We start from the raw sequence: 19,378 nt of genomic DNA on the forward strand, positions 1-19,378 counted from the left end.
TCATTTAGAGGGAGAGAGGCATGTGGACAAAAATGATTTGGCACAATCTGATGGGTAATCAATAAGCAAATGAAGAAATTCAGTACACATTTGAAAACCGAGGGCCGTGTCTCACTTAGGGGTAGAGGGTGTCGGGGACACAGCTGGAGCCCACAGATCAGGAGTCAACACTGCAGAGGGGGAGGGAAGCACAGGTGCTGGCCAGGTCAGAGCCCAGGTGGGAAGCCAGGCTTTGCCACTTATAAGCTACGGCATCTGAAATTTTCTCTCTTGGAGCCTCCACTGTCTAATCTGTAAAATGGGAATAATTACACGAATATAAAAAATCTTCGTAAGGATTAACTAGGATCATTCATGTAAAGCATTGAGCAGAGCACCCAGCACCTGGTAGGTGACTGATAAATGTCCGCAAGGGCTTCCTGCTTTGGAGAAGGCTTTACTGGAGGAAAAAAGAATAGTAAATGACAGCAGCCCAGTGGACAAGACAGTCGAGATTAAGGAGAGGTTTTGCAGATAGAATCAAGGGAATCTGGTGATTAGCTGAATATGAAGAGTGAAATGGAAAGGCTGAGGGGAGGACCCCAGGCCTGGTTGCTATGACAAGCCAGGAAGCTGGTTGTGGAGGACAGTGTGTAGGGAAAGATGTTACTGACTTTTCTTTAGGGCCAGGAGTGCCTTGAGGATGCCCGGGGGTGGGGGTGGGGGGCGGTTGGGGGAGGGGGAGTGGCGGGGAGGGGTGGTCTCCAAACGCGATTGGAAATGTGAGCTCAGGGCTACAGGACTGGGAGCTCTGGCTGAGTTACGGTGGTGGCTGGCGCTGCAAGAGTGGCCCACAGGCTCCCAGTGGGAGTGCATGGGGGGTGGGAGGAAAGATCGGAGACCAGGATGCCTGGAAATGTCAACATTAAAGGTGTGAGTGGGAAGGGGGCCTGTGAGCAGGACACCCAGATGCTCCAGGGCCACGGGGGCACCTGACGAGGTGGAACTGAGTGGCTGCCCAAGAGGACTGTGGTCACAGGGGGACAGCCCTGGAGCAGGTGTACAGTCGGAACTCAGATCAGCCGGGCGTTAGCAAATCAGGGTCCGTATGGGGCAGCTCTGTCTGCTGCATTGTCAGGTGGATCTCAGCCAGAATCTGTGCTTTTTGGGGAGTTGGGCAAAATTTCTGCTTGGAGTTCTTTGGAGTAAGTAGAAAAAGGCAAGACCCAGGCAGCAATGGTGGGCTGGAAAGGCCTTTCAGTTCCTGCTGGAGGCCAGGGATGACTGCAGTCGTCTTACAATTCAGAATCAGGTGTCTTCATTAACTGATGAAGTAGGCACTCATGCCCTGGTCAGGTCCTGACTTGATTGGTGACATTTAATGGACTGCCTAATAGATTTTTTGCATAGATTACAAGTCACGCAGAATAGACCCTGACAGCTGACCCCATACATCCGATACAGTTTACCCAGGTCCCATCCCTGTGGAACCATAACAATAGCTGTCACTGATTGGGTTCTTACCAAGTGCCAGACGCTGTGACAAGCCATTTGCAAGGATTCTCTCATTCATTCCTAATAACGAACCTGTGGCATTACACGCTTTTCACTTTGGCTTCATGAGCAGAGAAGTGATACAGATGGTATTCTGCCCCGTCTTCAACGTGCACAGGTACAGAGGTGCTCTTTGATGTGGAGCTGGCGTGGCTGCGGAGGGGAAGGGACATTGTCAGACACACCACGTGTGAGATGGTGAGAGCAGTGGGTCCCAGGGTAGGAAGTTGCTGTAAACATTTAGCAGTGGATGAGCTCTAGCTACGTTGGCAAAACCAGCCCGGGAGGCCGCACTGACAGCAGAGCTCTCAGTGAACACCTAGCATCAGGGTCTAGAATGCCCACTAGGGACCCCAAATCAATGTGGTTGTAAGGATTTCCAGTCTGGAATAGCCAGTAACAAGGGAACGACCCATGTCTAGGGCTGAGGCCAAGACTTGTGTCCTCCGTGTGTGGTCTTTTCCTATCAGTGGACTCCGAGGCCTGGCACGTGTCAGAAACCCTAGGCTCCTTCCTGCCAATTCTCTGGAATTTCTGAGTTGTGGGGCTTTTGAGTCACTCCAGTGAAGAGAAAACAACACCCTTTATGAAAACCTTGGTTGCAGAGTTCAGGTAGAGTTCAGAATCATTGCTAGTTTCTAGAATTTTAGAATATGAGAAAATAAGATCTTGCAGGGGGCATGTAGTTTCCGAGGTGCAGCAGAGTCTACTTAGTGGTTAGCAGTGTGGACTCTGGAATCAGGAAAATCTGAGTTCAAATGCCAGCTCCACCACGTAAGCGTTGTGAGGCTTGCACTCACTACAGATGTTTTTCGTCTTGGTTTCCTTATCTGTACATCGCCGATAATAATGGTACATATCCTCCTAGGAATGTTGAAATAATTAAATGAAAAACTGGAGTAAAGAACCTAGTATCGACCTGGGGGGCAGAGGTAGGCTGGAGTCGGCTTGTATCATCTCCTGAGAGCCAGTCGAGGGCATCCTTTCCCGATGCCAACCCAGGAACAGCTTGCTGGTAGCTTGAAATTGGCAAGGGTGGGACTGTTCACACCCCAGAAATTGGCAAGTGCCACAGATCAGAGCACTGAATATTAGTTATGGTTGTTGCAATCCCCCAGTCCATCTGAATACATATTAATTTATATTTAGATATAATGGTTTGAGAATGAATTGCACGTTCTGTGGGAAGCATTCTACGCCTCCCAAGATTTCCAGGAGTTTCCATTTTTATCATCTCATGCACAGAATTCCTGCTTGTGACTTGGTGTCTGTATTACTGGAATGTTCTTTTTCTCCCCTATGTAACTTCCTGGTGGATGTTGAAACTTTTACTTCATTTTCCTCCAAATGAACAAAAATATCTGCTGTAAAAACGGATTTGTACTAAAAGTTTGTTTGTTGGGGGGGTGATGGGCAGCAGGTGCTTTAAAACTGCAGAAGCAGCCACTGTGGAGAACAGTATGGCGATTCCTCAAGAAATTAAAAATAGAACTACCATATGATCCAGTAATCCCACTTCCGGTTATATATCCAAATGAAACAAAATCACTAACTCAAACAGATACCTCCGTGTTCATTGCAGCATTACTCACAGTAGCCAAGGTGTGAAAATCCCTCTGCCCCCCCAGGTCGATACTAGGTTCTTTACTCCAGTTTTTCATTTAATTATTTCAACATTCCTAGGAGGATATGTACCATTATTATCGGCGATGTACAGATAAGGAAACCAAGACGAAAAACATCCGTAGTGAGTGCAAGCCTCACAACGCTTACGTGGTGGAGCTGGCATTTGAACTCAGATTTTCCTGATTCCAGAGTCCACACTGCTAACCACTAAGTAGACTCTGCTGCACCTCAGAAACTACATGCCCCCTGCAAGATCTTATTTTCTCATATTCTAAAATTCTAGAAACTAACAATGGTTCTGAACTCTACCTGAACTCTGCAACCAAGGTTTTCATAAAGGGTGTTGATTTCTCTTCACTGGAGTGACTCAAAAGCCCCACAACTCAGAAATTCCAGAGAATTGGCAGGAAGGAGCCTAGGGTTTCTGACACGTGCCAGGCCTCGGAGTCCACTGATGGGAAAAGACCACACACGGAGGACACAAGTCTTGGCCTCAGCCCTAGACATGGGTCGTTCCCTTGTTGCTGGCTATTCCAGACTAGAAATCCTTACAACCACATTGATTTGGGGTCCCTAGTGGGCATTCTAGACCCTGATGCTAGGTGTTCACTGAGAGCTCTGCTGTCAGTGCGGCCTCCCGGGCTGGTTTTGCCAACGTAGCTGGAGCTCATCCACCACTAAATGTTTACAGCAACTTCCTACCCTGGTACCCACTACTCTCACCGTCTCACACGTGGTGCATCTGACAATGCCCCTAAGTGTCCATCGACAGATGAATGGATGAAGAAAATGTGGTATATATACACAATGAAATATTATTCAGCCTTTAAAAAGAAGGAAATCCGGCCATTTGTGACAACATGGATGAACCTGGTGGGCATTTTGCTAAGTGAAATAAACCAGAAAGAGACAGACAAACGCTGCATGGTATCACTTATATGTGGAATTGTAAAAAGAAGAAAGTAGAACTCATAGAAGCAGAGAGTAGAATAGTGGTCGCCAGGGGCTGGGGGTGTGGGAATGAGAAGAGGTTGGTAAAAGGGTACAAACTTTCAGTTACAAGAAGAATAAGGTCTGAGGATCTGATGGACATCGTGGTGACTGTAGGTGATAACTGTATCATATAATTGAGATTCTCTAAGAGACTGTATTATGCATCCTCACACACACACACAAGTAACTGTGTGAGGTGAAGGGTGTGTTCATTAATTGTGGGAATACTTTCACAATGTATGTGTATATTGGATCATCACTTGTACACTTCAGATAGCTTACAACTTTGTCAATTACACCTCAATAAAGCTGGAAAAAGATAAAAATGTTGATAATGATAATTAACCACTACCACCACTATCACTTAGGCCATCACACATTTCCCACTGGACTGTCTTTTCTCTTTGGCCCACTTTCTCTCTGGTTCCTCTTCTTCCAGTGTTTGGACCTCTCAGCCCCCTTTCCCATGCTGTTGACTCCGACTCAAAATTCCTCTCACCTCAATACATGGGACAGTCAGATTCCCTTGTCCGGCCCTTACCCCCCTAGGATGTGCCTAGAGGCCCATCTTTCTCAACCAAAAAAGGTTTTGCTTGACAAGTGCGCCACGGCTCAGAAGTAAATTATGCCATTCGCTCAAGAAGTAGCAGAAGTAGCCCCTGTTTGTGCTTTATGCTTGTTAGAACTCTTCCAAAGTGTGATTAAAAGAAAAGGTACAATTAAAAGTATGAACACCTCTGCATTCCTGGTCCTAGGAATCATCACTGTTTAAGTAGTCTAAGAGTGGTTAAAATGCGCCCACTTCTTAATTTTGTGGCCTTGGCAAGCCACTTAGTCTGGGACTCAGTTTCTCATCTGTAAAATGGGGATAATACCACCTACCTCATAGAGTTGTTGAGAGGATTAGATGAAATAATGTACAGTGTGTGAAATAGTGTCAGGCCTAAAGAAAAAGCTCAATAATGTTACTTATAATTATACCTCTAAACATTTTTTATGTGTGGAGTGTCCCTACACATATGTAAAACATATATTTTAACTAATGAAAAAATAAGATATATAAAAATAGTATGACAAAATGCATATTCTTCCCGGAAATTTATTCTTCTTCCCACTCAACAATATATTGTTATTACACAGTAACCCTCATTTCTTTTAATGCCTAAATAATGTTCTATGATAAGAACATACCATTGAGTGTTTAAACATTTCCTTGAGTTGGGGAATTTGGGTGGCCTTTCAGCCTTATCAATGTTCTGAAATGTCCTTGTCAGTAGATTCTAGGGCACTTATTTCTGGATTCACAGAAGCCAAAGAGCTGGGCTAAAGAACACGTATATTTAAGCTTTCGATGGTACGGCTAAATAGCCCTCCAGAAAATTCCATCCCCATTTATGTTCCAACTAGAAGGGCATGAGGTCCCTCTCCCCAAACCCTTATCAATATTTGAATATTATCCAACTTTCAACTTTTTGTCAATCTCATAGGTGAAAAATAGTATCTCATTTAAACGTATATTTCCCTGATCTCTGGTAAGACTGAATATTTAAAAATATGTCTATTATCCATTTTGTATAAATTACCCATTCACAAACTTCGCCTGTTTTGCTAGTGTAGAGAGAAGTCACAGCTCCTTTTCCATCTCCTCCCCGACGTTTGGGCTACAGCTCAGCCAGGACATACACAAATCCTCATGTTGCCTCATTCCAACGCCCAGTTGGCGAAATGAGAGGAAAGTGGAAATGAGGAAGTTTCTGTTAGGTTATATAGCCGTTGGCCCCAGGGCAAGTTCAGGAAGTCAGAGAATGAACAAAGAGGTGGCTGAACTTCTGTGAACTTGGGGGCTGGGGAGAGAAGGGAGAAAAGAGCGAGGGGAGAGGAAGAGCTGGTAACAGGGCAGCTAGATGGGGTTACGGGGAAGGGCGGTGAGTGAGAAATTCCAGGTGGGAGGGTGGCTGGGAGGTTGGTGGGAACAGGAGGTCTAACATTCCATTTTTTTCCTAACGTTCCGTTTTAAGTTTCTCTATCCCCCCAAACCCAGTGTGTCCAGACTTTGGTAGAAATCAAGGAACTGGAGTGGCATTCCATGTGTGGGTGGTGGAGTCTGAGATGCTGGAGAGTTCGGTGGAGGAGGGGGGTCTGGAGAGGCCTGTGGGCATCTTCTGGGTGACCCCTGTGACTCAGCTCAGCCCTGTGACTTCAGTGCTCTCGTCTGCACCTGTGTTTACAAGCACATTGGCACCAACCGATTGTTAGAGTGACGTTTAATGTTTAATACAGTTTCTCATCATCGGCTCTGTAAACAAGTTCTCCAGGGTCTATGAGAAATTGTTTTCCCTTTACATGAGGTCAGTATTTTACTCACATTTGAGAAACTGTCCTATAGTGTAAATAAGATTAGCTGCTTTGCTAAAGAGAGTACTCTTATAAGACCTTTCGTATGTATCTACATAAACCAATAATATGATGATAATCATAATAATTTGTATCTAGTCTTCATAGTAAGTATGTCAGAATTCCGATAAGGAAAACCCTTTATTTTTTATGCATATAAAGTATTCACTAATTCAGATCAACCCAAGCTGATTTAGCCTGAATTATTGAGGGCTTATTGTTCTGTCAAAATATAAAAGGTGAAAGTTATTTGCATATCACATCTGCAGCTTCAACTTGGAGAGCTAGTATTTACAGTTATGAAGCCATGCATTTCTCTCAGCAGCACCATGTGACTTCACAGTTTCCCTCAGGCTAGCTAGGAATAGTAGCAAAAAAAATCAGTTTTTCTTGTAACTGAGTAATAATCTCTATGTAGGGAAGAGCTTTCATAATTATGAAGGTTCATGTCTTACCTATTAAGATCACAGTTTGGAAAATGGTTTTTTGTTTGTTTTGTTTTTTTTTGGTTATTAATCTGAGTCAGGCACTGTTCTAGGCACAGGAGGAAAACAAATGAGGACCACATTGGAGGAGACAGGAATGTAAAGGGATGATTAGACAAGCAAAGGTTTTGGAAGACTTGAGGGACTTGTTCTAAGGGCACGTCACAGGGAGTAAGTCTAGAACCGACTGGGGGAGCAGGAAAGCTTCCTGGATGAGGTGACATTTCTGTCAGCCTTCCAGGGAGAAGAGGCTTGCTAAATCAAGACAGCAAAATGAGAACACAAAGGTATGGAATTCTACAAAAGGGAACGTACCCATGAAGAAACTCGGGGTTTGGAAAAGGCATTCTGCATTCTAAGGGTTCATATTTCTATCCCTGAAAAAATTGACAAGGTGGCTAAAACTCAGATCACCTATGTTCTGTCCCTTCTGTTGGGTATGTTTCTCTTTTGGTCCTCAACCCTGATGCTGAGAAAATCTCTAACCAGCAAGGGCTAGTTCTGGATTTTAACGTTATGGTGTGGTGGGAGTATTGAGATGGATACCTGAGAAGACTATGAAACTTATGTCCAGCTAACCACAAATAGTATAAGAGGACTGGAATGAATTAAAAGAAATCTACAGATACTTGGAAGGCATTATGAGTGTATATCTGAAATCAGGTTAAAAATAAGCCGCAGGTTCTCTTGTGATTTCTGAAACATCTTTGTTTAATCATAGAATTATGTCCATCTTCCATTCATCATAAATAATCCATTTCGTTACTTTACCAATCCTTTTGAAAAAATTTGGTATTTAGCATAAACAAACACTGAACATTAGCCAGGGGTGTGTTAGTTTTAACCAGAAGAGGGAAGAATAAAAAGAAGAACCCACAAAATTTTAAAACTTAGAAAAGAGCACATGAAAAGATGAGCATTCGTATCCATTTAAAAGATCAAATTTCATAACAACCATTAAAAAAAATACAGGTGGAAAAACAAGCAAACATAAATATAATCTAACGTATTTCTTTCATAAATACATTCAGACAAAACAAATGCATAAAAGAGATAGAGCATAGATATAACAACATATTTTAAGATATGAATAATTAAACCCCAATAAGCATGAATTAAAAATATATTTTGATTTTATTTTTTGTCCTTTATGGAAAAATATGCACAGCATTTGTGTAAAAAAAGAAATAGGTATACACATGTCAATAAAGCCACCAAAATTCACTATGTAAAGAAGATTATTTGAAAACAGAACACATTTTTTTTAAAGCAAAAGGTAAAATGTTATATCATTTTCAGTTGAATTTTATCCCATAGTCACACCTACTATAGGTGTTAGATAATAGAGGTAGATAAGTTAGGGAAAAAAATCAGTATTCTAATGCTAGGGAAAAGATTTTTATGATAGCTCAGACAAACAATTCCATTCACTCTGAAATTCAAAGAAGCTTGTAGGAACAAAACATGAAAACCTTTCTGTGCTCCATATGTAAGCATCAAAAGTATCAAGCAAAATTACTGTAGTTTTAGACACAAGTGAAATTCTTGACAATAGGAATCCTTGCCAAACGGCCTGTTTAGCATAGCTTTTTGCAGGGTCTGGCACTAGCCTTAAAACTTACACCCAGGCTAACTCTTATGAAATTTATGAGGTTCAGTGACATTGAAATGAGTCAGAAGTAACACAAGATGGGAGCTGGTAGTAACAATAATGCAAATTTACGATACTGATAAACATGGTGAGTTTCTAAGGAATGATTTTTTGTTGTTGCTAAAACAACAAAACAGCTGCTGAAGATATGGTGTGACTCATGATGCCAATATCATCTGTCAAATCATGAAAAGACATGTAGAGAGGATGTGACAGAATGGTGTGCAGGAAACAGAAAAAGTGTTCCCTTATTTCTGTACATTGCTTTATTCTCTATTTGGGTCGTGAAAGCTCTTCCAGACATAGTAGAAGCAAATATTGGATACTCCATGGCAAGCTGATGCCCAATTGGGAGCTAATTTTACTTGATGTTTTGGTTGATGAATGGTTTTGCATCTTCTGTGTCTATTTGTCTTTCCATCTAGCTAGACAGAATGTGTATATGTACATTTGTTTGCCTCTATGACCTTTATATTTTCATTTATTTGTAAGAGCAATGTGATTTAATTTTTTTAAAAAAGTGTTGCAAACATTTGTCAAATCTGCCAAGGAAATTCTCATTAATAACTTGTCTCAAATGCCTTAAGTGTGCTTAATTCAAAGATGTAACAGGCTGCTTCTGGCTAAAAGGGGAAATTTGTGCTCAGCACATCTGTGTAACAGGAAACAAATTTTGGTCTCCGTTGTGGAATGTGAAATAATCCATCATTAATTGTTGCTGCTCTCGAACTAATTGTAACGTTTTTGGGTCTCACATTTGGTTGTTATGAGTTTGCAAGTGTGCTGGAAAACAGGTAAGAAAGGAATAATGGAAGAAAAACGAAAAACATTTGAAATATAATTTTAAAAATCCTGAAACCCAAATCCTGTAGTTTATCTGAAAACTGCACGTACTTTGACTCATAACTCAAACATCAGGCCCTTTCTTTGAAGCAGCTTATAATAAATTTAAGACATAGAACACCACAATCTCTTGTAATGGAACTGAGGAATTTCTGAGTGGAAACTATTTGAAGGAATGTCTTAAAAACTGATGTCAAGAAATGCAGATGACTTATACTTTTCAGCATCTATTCAATCTATGACCCCTGCTGAGTTGATAAGGAAGAGGCATGTCACAGTTGCAGAAAAAAAGAATCACACGGGAAATCAAAGTATCCGAGAATAAGACTTTGGAAATCTTCACTGTCATGAGAAGGGCATTTTCCTGATGGTGTGACCTCATTCCAAACAGTACAGTAGCTGGTAGAGAGCTGTATTGCACAGAAGGTGGTACGAGGAAAACGTGTTTGCTTTTTGTCACTTATGATGACTGTCTCCCGTGTTAGGGAAAAAAAAAAAAAAAAAAAAAGAACAACTCCAAAATACTGAACCACCCCTGGCAGTAACCAACAAAGTAGGTTTTGGAAATAACGCTCTCGTTAAATCCATTTTAAGGCACTTAAACAGTTATGTCATATTTTTTGTGTAAAAAAATAAAATATGCATTGAAGCAACGTTCACAAATACACGTCTTCAGAACTGTTTGTATGTACAACCCTGTACGTATATACATCGCTGCGGAAAGACCACCTCCTTCCTTATACTGTTGGCCTCGTCAACTTCACTCCCTACGAGAAAGGAAAACATGACATCAGAGTTGGACGGTATCCACGAGCAACGTGAGAGCATCAATTAACACCAGATAATTTATGCTACGAGAAGGAAGAAGAGGCCTGCCTAGATAGCATTATATAACCCATGATCCAAACCCCTGGATCCAAATACATTCACCCGCCCACCTCACTGGCCCGCGGAATCTGGCATCTCCCCCGCGCCCGGCATGGCTATTCATCCCATCTGCTGTGCACTAGATGGTGCCTGTGGGTCTCAGTCAGTATTGTCTGTAAAGCAGAGGAGACACTCAAGGATACCCTTACGATGGACACTTTGTTTTTGTGGCCAGGTGGGAATGGCTAAATATTCCAGGTCTTCTGGGTTATTCTACATTAGCCAGTGGCCCCCTGGTTTGGAGGGGTTTCTGTGCAAAGGGAAAAATGAACAGCGTCCAGTTTAGTTTCCCTTTTGGAAATGCTTCTGTTACTCTGCAGGATAAATCCCGGAGCTTTTAAACATTTAGAAGAAAACTTCATTCTGATTAATTTGCCGTTCACTATGACTGTATATTATTGACGGAGTATTAGGATTTTCAAATACTTGTCTTCATTCTTTGTTAAAATTTATATGTATAAATTCTGGTCTATCATGCACATACACATTGTTAAACACGAGCATACATACAAATTAAGTTTTCAAAGGGGATAAATAGTAAAAGAAAGAAAATGACTAAACTGCTCCTGTACCAATTCTGAGTGGGAACCCCAGCACAGAATGGTGTTTGCTAACATTTTGTTCAACGACAAGAGGAGGGAAGGTGCTGGAGGGCTACCTTCTCAGGCAGGATTCTGGGGACCTAGGGCTCTCCTTCTAAAAGCAATCTTGGGGGTGGTGGGGGGAGAGATAAATTAGGAAAGTCTGGGATTAACATATACATACTTCTATATATAAAATGGATAAACAACAAGGACCTACTGTACAGCACAGGGAACTATACTCAATATCTTGTAATAACCTATAATGGAAAAGAATCTGAAAAAGAATATATACATATTCTTATATATATATATTTTTAATTTTTATTTATTTATTTATGGCTGTGTTAGGTCTCTGTTTCTGTGTGAGGGCTTTCTCTAGTTGCAGCAAGTGGGGGCCACTCTTCATCGCGGTGCGCGGGCCTCTCACTATTGCGGCCTCTCCTGTTGTGGAGCACAGGCTCCAGACCCGCAGGCTCAGTAATTGTGGCTCACGGGCCCAGTTGCTCCGCGGCATGTGGGATCTTCCCAGACCAGGGCTTGAACCCGTGTCCCCTGCATTGGCAGGCAGATTCTCAACCACTGCGCCACCAGGGAAGCCCTATATTTTTATTCTTATATATATAACAATCACTTTGCTGTACACTTGAAACTAACACAACATTGTAAATTAACTGTACTTCAATACCAAAAATTAAACAAAAGCAATCTTGTATTTCTGTTTGGAGCATCGTTGTGGTGTAGGGGAAAGATTCTGGGGGACACATAGACCAGGGTTCAAGTCCTAACTCTAGCACTGAGTAAACCCACCCCCATAACCCTGGGCAAGTTGCTCAACTCTCTGGGCCTAGTTCCTACGTGTTCAATGGGGACAGCAGAGCCTGCTACAAACAGTGTTGTAGAAAATCAGGAACATCAGTGATGATAACAGTGATTATATCAGATAGCTTTTGTCAAATACCTGCCACGTAATCCTCCACAACTCTAAAGAGTAGATGTTATCATGAGTCTTAGTGTGGCAGAGACTGAGGTACAGAGACGTGAAGTAACATGGCCAGGGTCACACGGGGGTAAGGTGGCAGAGGTGGCAGAGCTAGAAGGACAGCTCAAAGGCCTACACTCCGAAGCTGGTGAAGGCTGGCACATGCTTAGCATAACACAGAGCTTAACAGGCTGTAGTGGGGCTATTCCGTTTTCAGGACACTAAGGACACGACACACAGTGCTCTGTCACTGGCTATCTCCTTGCCACCTTGTGAGCGGGCGAAAGAAGTCTTGCAAAGTCTGAGCCTCTGGGAAGAAGCCAGCTCTATGGGCACTTCCTTGGTATGTGCTGCATCTAAATTTTGTATGAGTCACTCAGTTTATTTTATTTTGGCTGATAATTTAGAAAATCCAATCCACAAACATCAAATAAGTAACAAGACTTCTGAGCCAAGTGTGGCGAAATTGACGTCCTTGTGTGGCCTCCTTTGCTACTGAAATTTTATTTTTTAATTCCCAAACGCATAGTACAAAGAAGTTATTATGTGTCTGGAAAATTAAAAATAAAGTAGACACTCTGGATAAATCCAGGTGCTATCATATTTAGAAAGGCATGTGAAATCAGGACACATACAAATGATCAGGTGGGCAAAGATGGTGGGCACCCGAGCAGAGGGGCACATATATTTTGAGTATATTTACTGAAACTTTAATCCACTGCAATATGCCCTTCAATATGATCAAATTAAAAAGGGCTTTTAAAAACTACCTTTTAAGTATCATCGTGCTTTTATAACAATATAGAACAATTAGCCCTCAATCCTCTTGTTCAAATTGAATTGGATTAATGTGTCATTATTATCGTATTTAGTTAAGAAAATGTGTACTTGAGAAAAAGGCTATATGTGTAAAAGTTAAAGCATATGAACAGCTAAGATTCAGAAAGAGCATTTCAATCTGACTTGGATCCAAATAAGATTCTTCTAGAGTCTCACCTTCTGCCTTGACACCATCCAAGACTTTATTGTTGGCACCAACACACTTCCCAGAAGGATCTGCACCGGGTGGTAGATCAGCAAGGGGACGGATATTAAAGAGAGGTACTCATGGCCTGCAAACACGATCTTCAGCATTGGAATCCCTGATGAACAAAGAAGACAGAAAACCTAGAGGCAAATTCAGTCTGTCATCAAACTAAAGACATACGCAATTAAAACTGGACTTCGGATTGCGCCATCTTTCCCTTGTGTACATTCACAGAACTAAAAAGGGAAGGTCTGGAACGACTCACCAAATCTTTCCATCTTCCTTTCACTGTGTAAACCTCTAAGCTCTACCTAGAACAGATTAAAACTGAAAAGGTGGTCGGTTCAAGGGCACCAGTAACTCTCACTGCAAGTTAGCAGCCTGTCCAACAAGAAGAGGAGAGAAGATAGTGGGGAATAGAGTTTCTTTTTTTTCTTTTTTTTAATTTTTTAATTTGATTTTATTTATTTTTTTATATAGCAGGTCCTTATTAGTCATCAATTTTATACACATCAGTGTATACATGTCAATCCCAATTGCCCAATTCATCACAGCACCACCCACACACCCCCGCCGCCTTCCCCCCCTTGGTGTCCATAAGTTTGTTCTCTGCATCTGTGTCTCAATTTCTGCCCTGCAAACCGGTTCATCTGTACCATTTTTCTAGGTTCCACATATATGCGTTAATATACAATATTTGTTTTTCTCTTTCTGACTTACTTCACTCTGTATGACAGTCTCTAGATCCATCCACGTCTCAACAAATGACCCAATTTTGTTCCTTTTTATGGCTGAGTAATATTCCATTGTATGTGTGTACCACAACTTCTTTATCCATTCATCTGTCGATGGGCATTTAGGTTGCTTCCATGACCTGGCTATTGTAAATAGTGCTGCAATGAACACTGGGGTGCATGTGTCTTTTTGAATTATGGTTTTCTCTGGGTATATGCCCAGTAGTGGGATTGCTGGATCATATGGTAATTCTATTTTTAGTTTTTTAAGGAACCTCCATACTGTTCTCCATAGTGGCTGTATCAATTTACATTCCCACCAACAGTGCAAGAGGGTTCCCTTTTCTCCACACCCTCTCCAGCATTTGTTGTTTGTAGATTTTCTGATGATGCCCATTCTAACCGGTGTGACATGACACCTCATTGTAGTTTTGATTTGCATTTCTCTAATAATTAGTGATGTTCAGCAGCTTTTCATGGGTTTCTTGGCCATCTGTATGTCTTCTTTGGAGAAATGTCTATTTAGGTCTTCTGCCCATTTTTGGATTGGGTTGTTTGTTTTTTGAATATTGAGCTGCATGAGCTGTTTATATATTTTGGAGATTAATCCTTTGTCTGTTGATTCGTGTGCAAATATTTTCTCCCATTCTGAGGGCTGTCTTTTGGTATTGTTTATGGTTTCCTTTGCTGTGCAAAAGCTTTGAAGTTTCATTAGGTCCCATTTGTTTATTTTTGTTTTTATTTCCATTACTCTAGGAGGTGGATCAAAAAAGATCTGGCTGTGATTTATGTCAAAGAGTGTTCTTCCTATGTTTTCCTCTAAGGGTTTTATAGTGTCTGGTCTTACATTTAGGTCTTGAATCCATTTTGAGTTTATTTTTGTGCATGGTGTTAGGGAGTGTTCTAATTTCATTCTTTTACATGTAGCTGTCCAGTTTTCCCAGCACCACTTATTGAAGAGACTGTCTTTTCTCCGTTGTATATCCTTGCCTCCTTTGTCATAGATTAGTTGACCATAGGTGCGTGGGTTTATCTCTGGGCTTTCTACCTTGTTCCATTGATCTATGTTTCTGTTTTTGTGCCAGTACCATATTTTATTGATTACTGTAGCTTTGTACTATAGTCTGAAGTCAGGGAGTCTGATTCCTCCAGCTCCGTTTTTTTCCCTCAAGACTGCTTTGGCTATTCGGGGTCTTTTGTGTCTCCATACAAATTTTAAGATTTTTTTGTTCTAGTTCCGTAAAAAATGCCATTGGTAATTTGATAGGGATTGCACTGAATCTTCAGATTGCTTTGGGTAGTGTAGTCATTTTCACAATATTGATTTTTCCAATCCAAGAACATGGTATATCTCTCCATCTGTTGGTATCATCTTTAATTTCTTTTATCAGTGTCTTATAGTTTTCTGCATACAGGTCTTTTGTCTCCCTAGGAAGGTTTATTCCTAGGTATTTTATTCTTTTTGTTGCAATGGTAAATGGGAGGGTTTCCTTAATTTCTCTTTCAGATTTGGGAATAGAGTTTCTTTGAGAAGGCTGAGGCATACTAGTAAGGTAGAAGTTAAAAATGGATCTTTTCTGCACAACACTGTAAAGCAACTATACCACAATTAAAAAAAAAAAAAAGGATCTTTTCTTGCTTAGTAGTGAAACACTCTGTTGGTCTTTAGGGAAGCCTGCCTGGCACCATTTCACAGCCCCCAAGTTCACTTTGGGGCTGAAAGGGTATGGTAAGATAAAGTATGGTATATACGGGTATAAGTAGGAGGGTACTTTAGCCAAATAGACATTAATAAAGGCTTTTGCACATTCTCTTTTGGCCAAGAATCTCGAAGCGCTTTAAGCAGTATTGTATACGGCAGATGAATTCTAAAATGTGTGCTGAATGATTAAATCCCACAGTGAAGGGTGTAACGGAACTCAGGTAAATGAATACTACTTTTGAGTCTACCGCTCTGTTATATCCAGGGCAAGGCGTGCATATTTTGTAAGCAGCTGCCTAACATATGTAACTATTAAGCTTCTGTAACAGAATTCAGACACTGGTGATTTGACTGTTATCACCAATTGCTTTAATGTGGTCCAGTTGGCAGTACGGCTGTGTATGTACATCAGTTTTTCAACTGAATAGTTTTAACAGCTTAGCTTTCTTTTTGTTTCTTTGAGAGCAATCACTGAAAAGGACCCAGGCTCCTAAATACACACAATGACGGCACATAAATAACATTTTAGGATAGCCCGGTGAGGAAAGCTCTGCTTTTTCAATTATTTTTACCTTCTAATAAATTTCAAACCTTTATGCAAAAATGTATTTCACGGCTGCTTTCTTTTTCATAGCCTCACATATCATTGCCATAAACTGCAAACACTTAACTCTTCCCAAACAAAGTCTCTCTCAAAGCTTCAAGCGTACGCATTTAGATTTTTGCACAGTTTCTATCTTCTCACTAATATAAAGAACAAAGGAGTTTTCTTTTTAAAAGTAATATGCTTAATCCACTTATTGGATTTGAATTAGATCAGTGTTAGATGTTGAAAAGCAGCATTTAATATTATAGTCGCAGAGGGCTTCCCTGGTTGCGCAGTGGTTAAGAATCTGCCTGCCAATGCAGGGGACGCGGGTTCGAGCCCTGGTCCGGGAAGATCCCACATGCTGCAGAACAACTAAGCCCATGTGCCACAAATACTGAGCCTGCGCTCTAGAGCCTGTGAGCCACAACTACTGAGCCGCGTGCCACAACTACTGAAGCCCATGCGCCTAGAGCCTGTGCTCTGCAACAAGAGAAGCCACCACAATAAGAAGCCCACACACCACAACGAAGAGTAGCCCCCAATCGCCACAACTAAAGCCCACACGCAACAACAAAGACCCAATGCAGCCAAAAAATAAATAAATAAATAAAATGAAATGAATAAAATCTAAAAAAAAAAAAAAAAATTATAGTCCCAGAAAGTTACTACAATGAGAAATGAAGAAGACCTGAACATATACCACTCCAGTTTTTAGGAAGTGTTATTTGGCCCAAAAGGATGATGTGAAGGAGTTGGGGGGTGGGGTGGAGTAATAGTGGGGCTAAAGGGAGCAAATGATAGAAATATGGAGGTACTCGTCTCTAAAAACTGATCAGAGCAGGGGTTTCTGACCCGAAATTCGAGGACGATGGCTGCTGGGCTAAATCACCTGAGTTACACTTTCTTGGCTAAGTTCAGGCTGGCTCTGGGTCGTTCTTCAGCAAGCTCAAGCAAGCTCACAGATACGGTCACAGGGCTGCTGTTCCAATACGCAAGTTCACAAGGTATCTTAATGGAAGCGACATCAATTCACTGTAGTGTGATGAAAAGATAGCAGTAATAATGATAACAACGGTTTGTATGCAGTGAGTGCTTACTAGATGCCAGGTGCTGTCAAGGGCTCTCCCGTATGAACAGACAACAACTCTTGGTGGTTGATGAAACCTATTGTTTGCACCATGTTACTGACGAGGAGACTGAAACGCCTCATTAGTGGTTAGAAAACTTTCCCAAGTGGTGGAGTCTTTACTGCAATCCAGGCCACCTGGGTTGCCAGTTCTCTGTGTCAGGTAAGGGTCAAGGCCTCCGAGGTCTTCAGTTCAAGATGCCACAGGCATGGCAGCTCCATGAAGCAGAAGAGGGCCTGGGATGCAGAGAGCTTTCTAGTCCAGAAGTCCTGTCGGAACTCGCTCCCCTTGGGCCCCTAACCCTCCCAGCAGCACTTCCGGGGCCAGCAGACCTCACACTCCCCTGCTACCCACACCGGGGTGTTCCTGTGATTTCACAGTGGCAAGGAGCTCAGTAACCGCGAGGCCTACCCCAACAGTGGCAAGGGAACCCCAGACTGACACTGCCTTCAAGAAACTTCCAGTGTACAAGTGAACTTCTACCTTCTGTGGACCCTGCTATCACTTTGTATGAAGTTCTCTTCTGGTCCTGGGCTGGTTCTTCAGCTCTTCCGTCTCATCTTTGAACACACCCTTCTGTACAGACCGGGCTGGGACTTTGCAAACATCAGTCCTTCTCATCAGCAGGCGGCCCCCTGGACACTAGAGGAAGGCTGGAGAAGGAGCAGGGGCCTGGGGTTCAGCCCCAGCGGCTAGCCCATCGTGCCCCTCCTTGAAGGTCTGACCTGTTTCCTCTCCAGACTTCTAGGTTCTGAGAACCGCAGCTTCTTCCTTTGTTCCCACAGCTCCGGCTACTTCCTGCACTTATGACTCCTTCATTTCCTTACTGTCCCCTCGCCGCTTTCCCACACCGTTTTAGTGCCCTACGTTGACGGCGTGGTGTGTTTGCCTGACTCACCCTGGAGACACAGGCCCCCCCTCACTTGGCTTCTCATCCCAGTCATCCACTTCGCCTGGAAAAGAGACGGCTCCCCCATGACTGGCCGCCGCTGCAGACAGCTGTCGAATGAAGTAGGGATTTCTCTTCACCACTTTGTGTGCCTGCAGTACCTTCTTGTCGATTGTTAATCAGATTTCCTATCACCACCACTCTCAGTGACTAATGTTAAAAGTATGATTGAAAATCACATCAGAGAGAAAAACTTAGCTTCCGGAGATGAGGGGCCAGGTCCCTTTGCTGCGTCTTTGCCTGTCACTCTCTCAGGGTGGATTGACCACCGGCTAATCCCCGGATGAGGGGAGGGGGACTCCAGAGATTCAAGTCAAGCTATTTGTTTTGGGAACCTTTCTGTTCCCTCTGTCAGAAACTCTACCTTACTTCTCGATCATTCAATTATCCACTTTCCTTTTCAGTTATTAGTTTCTTCGCAATCTCTTCTTTATATCTCAGTCTTTCCCCTGCTTTTCTTCAGTTTCTCCCCATCCGCCCCCCTGGCAGCTCCCACCCTGTGCATTTTCATTTTCTCGAGGGTCAGAGTAGGAAGAGAAGTTGGGAGAAGTGGGGCGGTGGAGGGGGAGGTAACTATTGTACGATTCCACGTCCGAGTGGTCCAGGCCACCCTGGCGACGTTTGGAAGCGGTGAGTTTACGATCTGTTCTAGGGCATCTTTGCCGTGTTTCCGGCACTATCAGGACGAACGCTGGGAATGCAGTAGAGAGAGTCCTGGGACTGTGGAACTCACCACACTGCGATTTCTTCCACCTGGCCACGAATTTGGCAAAACTTGACCTTCAAGTCAAATCAGAGAGCATCGCTATGTCTTCTTCCAGAAGCCCATGTAATGCACCACCCTTTCATCCTCTTCACCCACCCTTGCAACAATTCACTCAATCGTTCATCCAATTAGCACTCACTTCACAGATTAACTAAAGGGCGAGGCATGTGCCACGACCCTCACTTAGGTAACTCACCAGCCCCTCCGTGACCACTCACATCGCCTCCCCGTGACCTTCCTTCAGGGCTCGGTCAGCCCTCACCTGCCCCACACCCTCGCCCCAAACCCATCTCTCTGCCTTCAGGCTTGTCCTCTGCAGGGTATTTTCCAGTCTGCAACCAGGCTGAGTACAAAATCTCTCTACGTCTCACCACGCTCCCCTGGGCTCTCTCTGTGCTCCAGCCATGAAGAGTGTGGTGCCCCTTCCTCCCCTCCTCTCCCCAACCCGGGCCCATGCCCACGCTCTAGG

General features: G+C 42.7%; 2 protein-coding genes across 4 annotated transcripts in view; one reads left to right on the top strand and one right to left on the bottom strand.

The window, feature by feature from the left end:
* REELD1 (reeler domain containing 1) overlaps positions 1-675 on the top strand; it is a gene marked incomplete at its 5' end in the record, with an annotated part of 31,205 nt that extends 30,530 nt beyond the window's left edge. The window contains 1 exon segment of the mRNA XM_082463177.1: positions 19-675.
* Positions 676-9,994: 9,319 nt separating this feature from the next.
* The window catches only part of SLC10A7 (solute carrier family 10 member 7), a 251,927-nt gene continuing 242,543 nt past the window's right edge, over positions 9,995-19,378 (bottom strand). For all 3 annotated transcript variants that reach the window (XR_014264085.1, XM_082463441.1, XM_082463437.1), the window contains 2 exons: positions 13,012-13,157; positions 9,995-10,292 (listed from right to left, as the gene is read on the bottom strand). Coding sequence is in view for 2 of the 3 variants with exons in the window: in XM_082463441.1 (XP_082319567.1) it covers positions 10,263-10,292; positions 13,012-13,157 (176 nt within the window). In the remaining variant the exon portion in view is untranslated. The remainder of the gene's footprint in view (positions 10,293-13,011; positions 13,158-19,378) is intronic.

The sequence above is a fragment of the Balaenoptera physalus genome (assembly GCF_965194825.1).
Source record: "Balaenoptera physalus genome assembly, chromosome: 5".
NCBI classification, from domain to species: domain Eukaryota; kingdom Metazoa; phylum Chordata; class Mammalia; order Artiodactyla; family Balaenopteridae; genus Balaenoptera; species Balaenoptera physalus.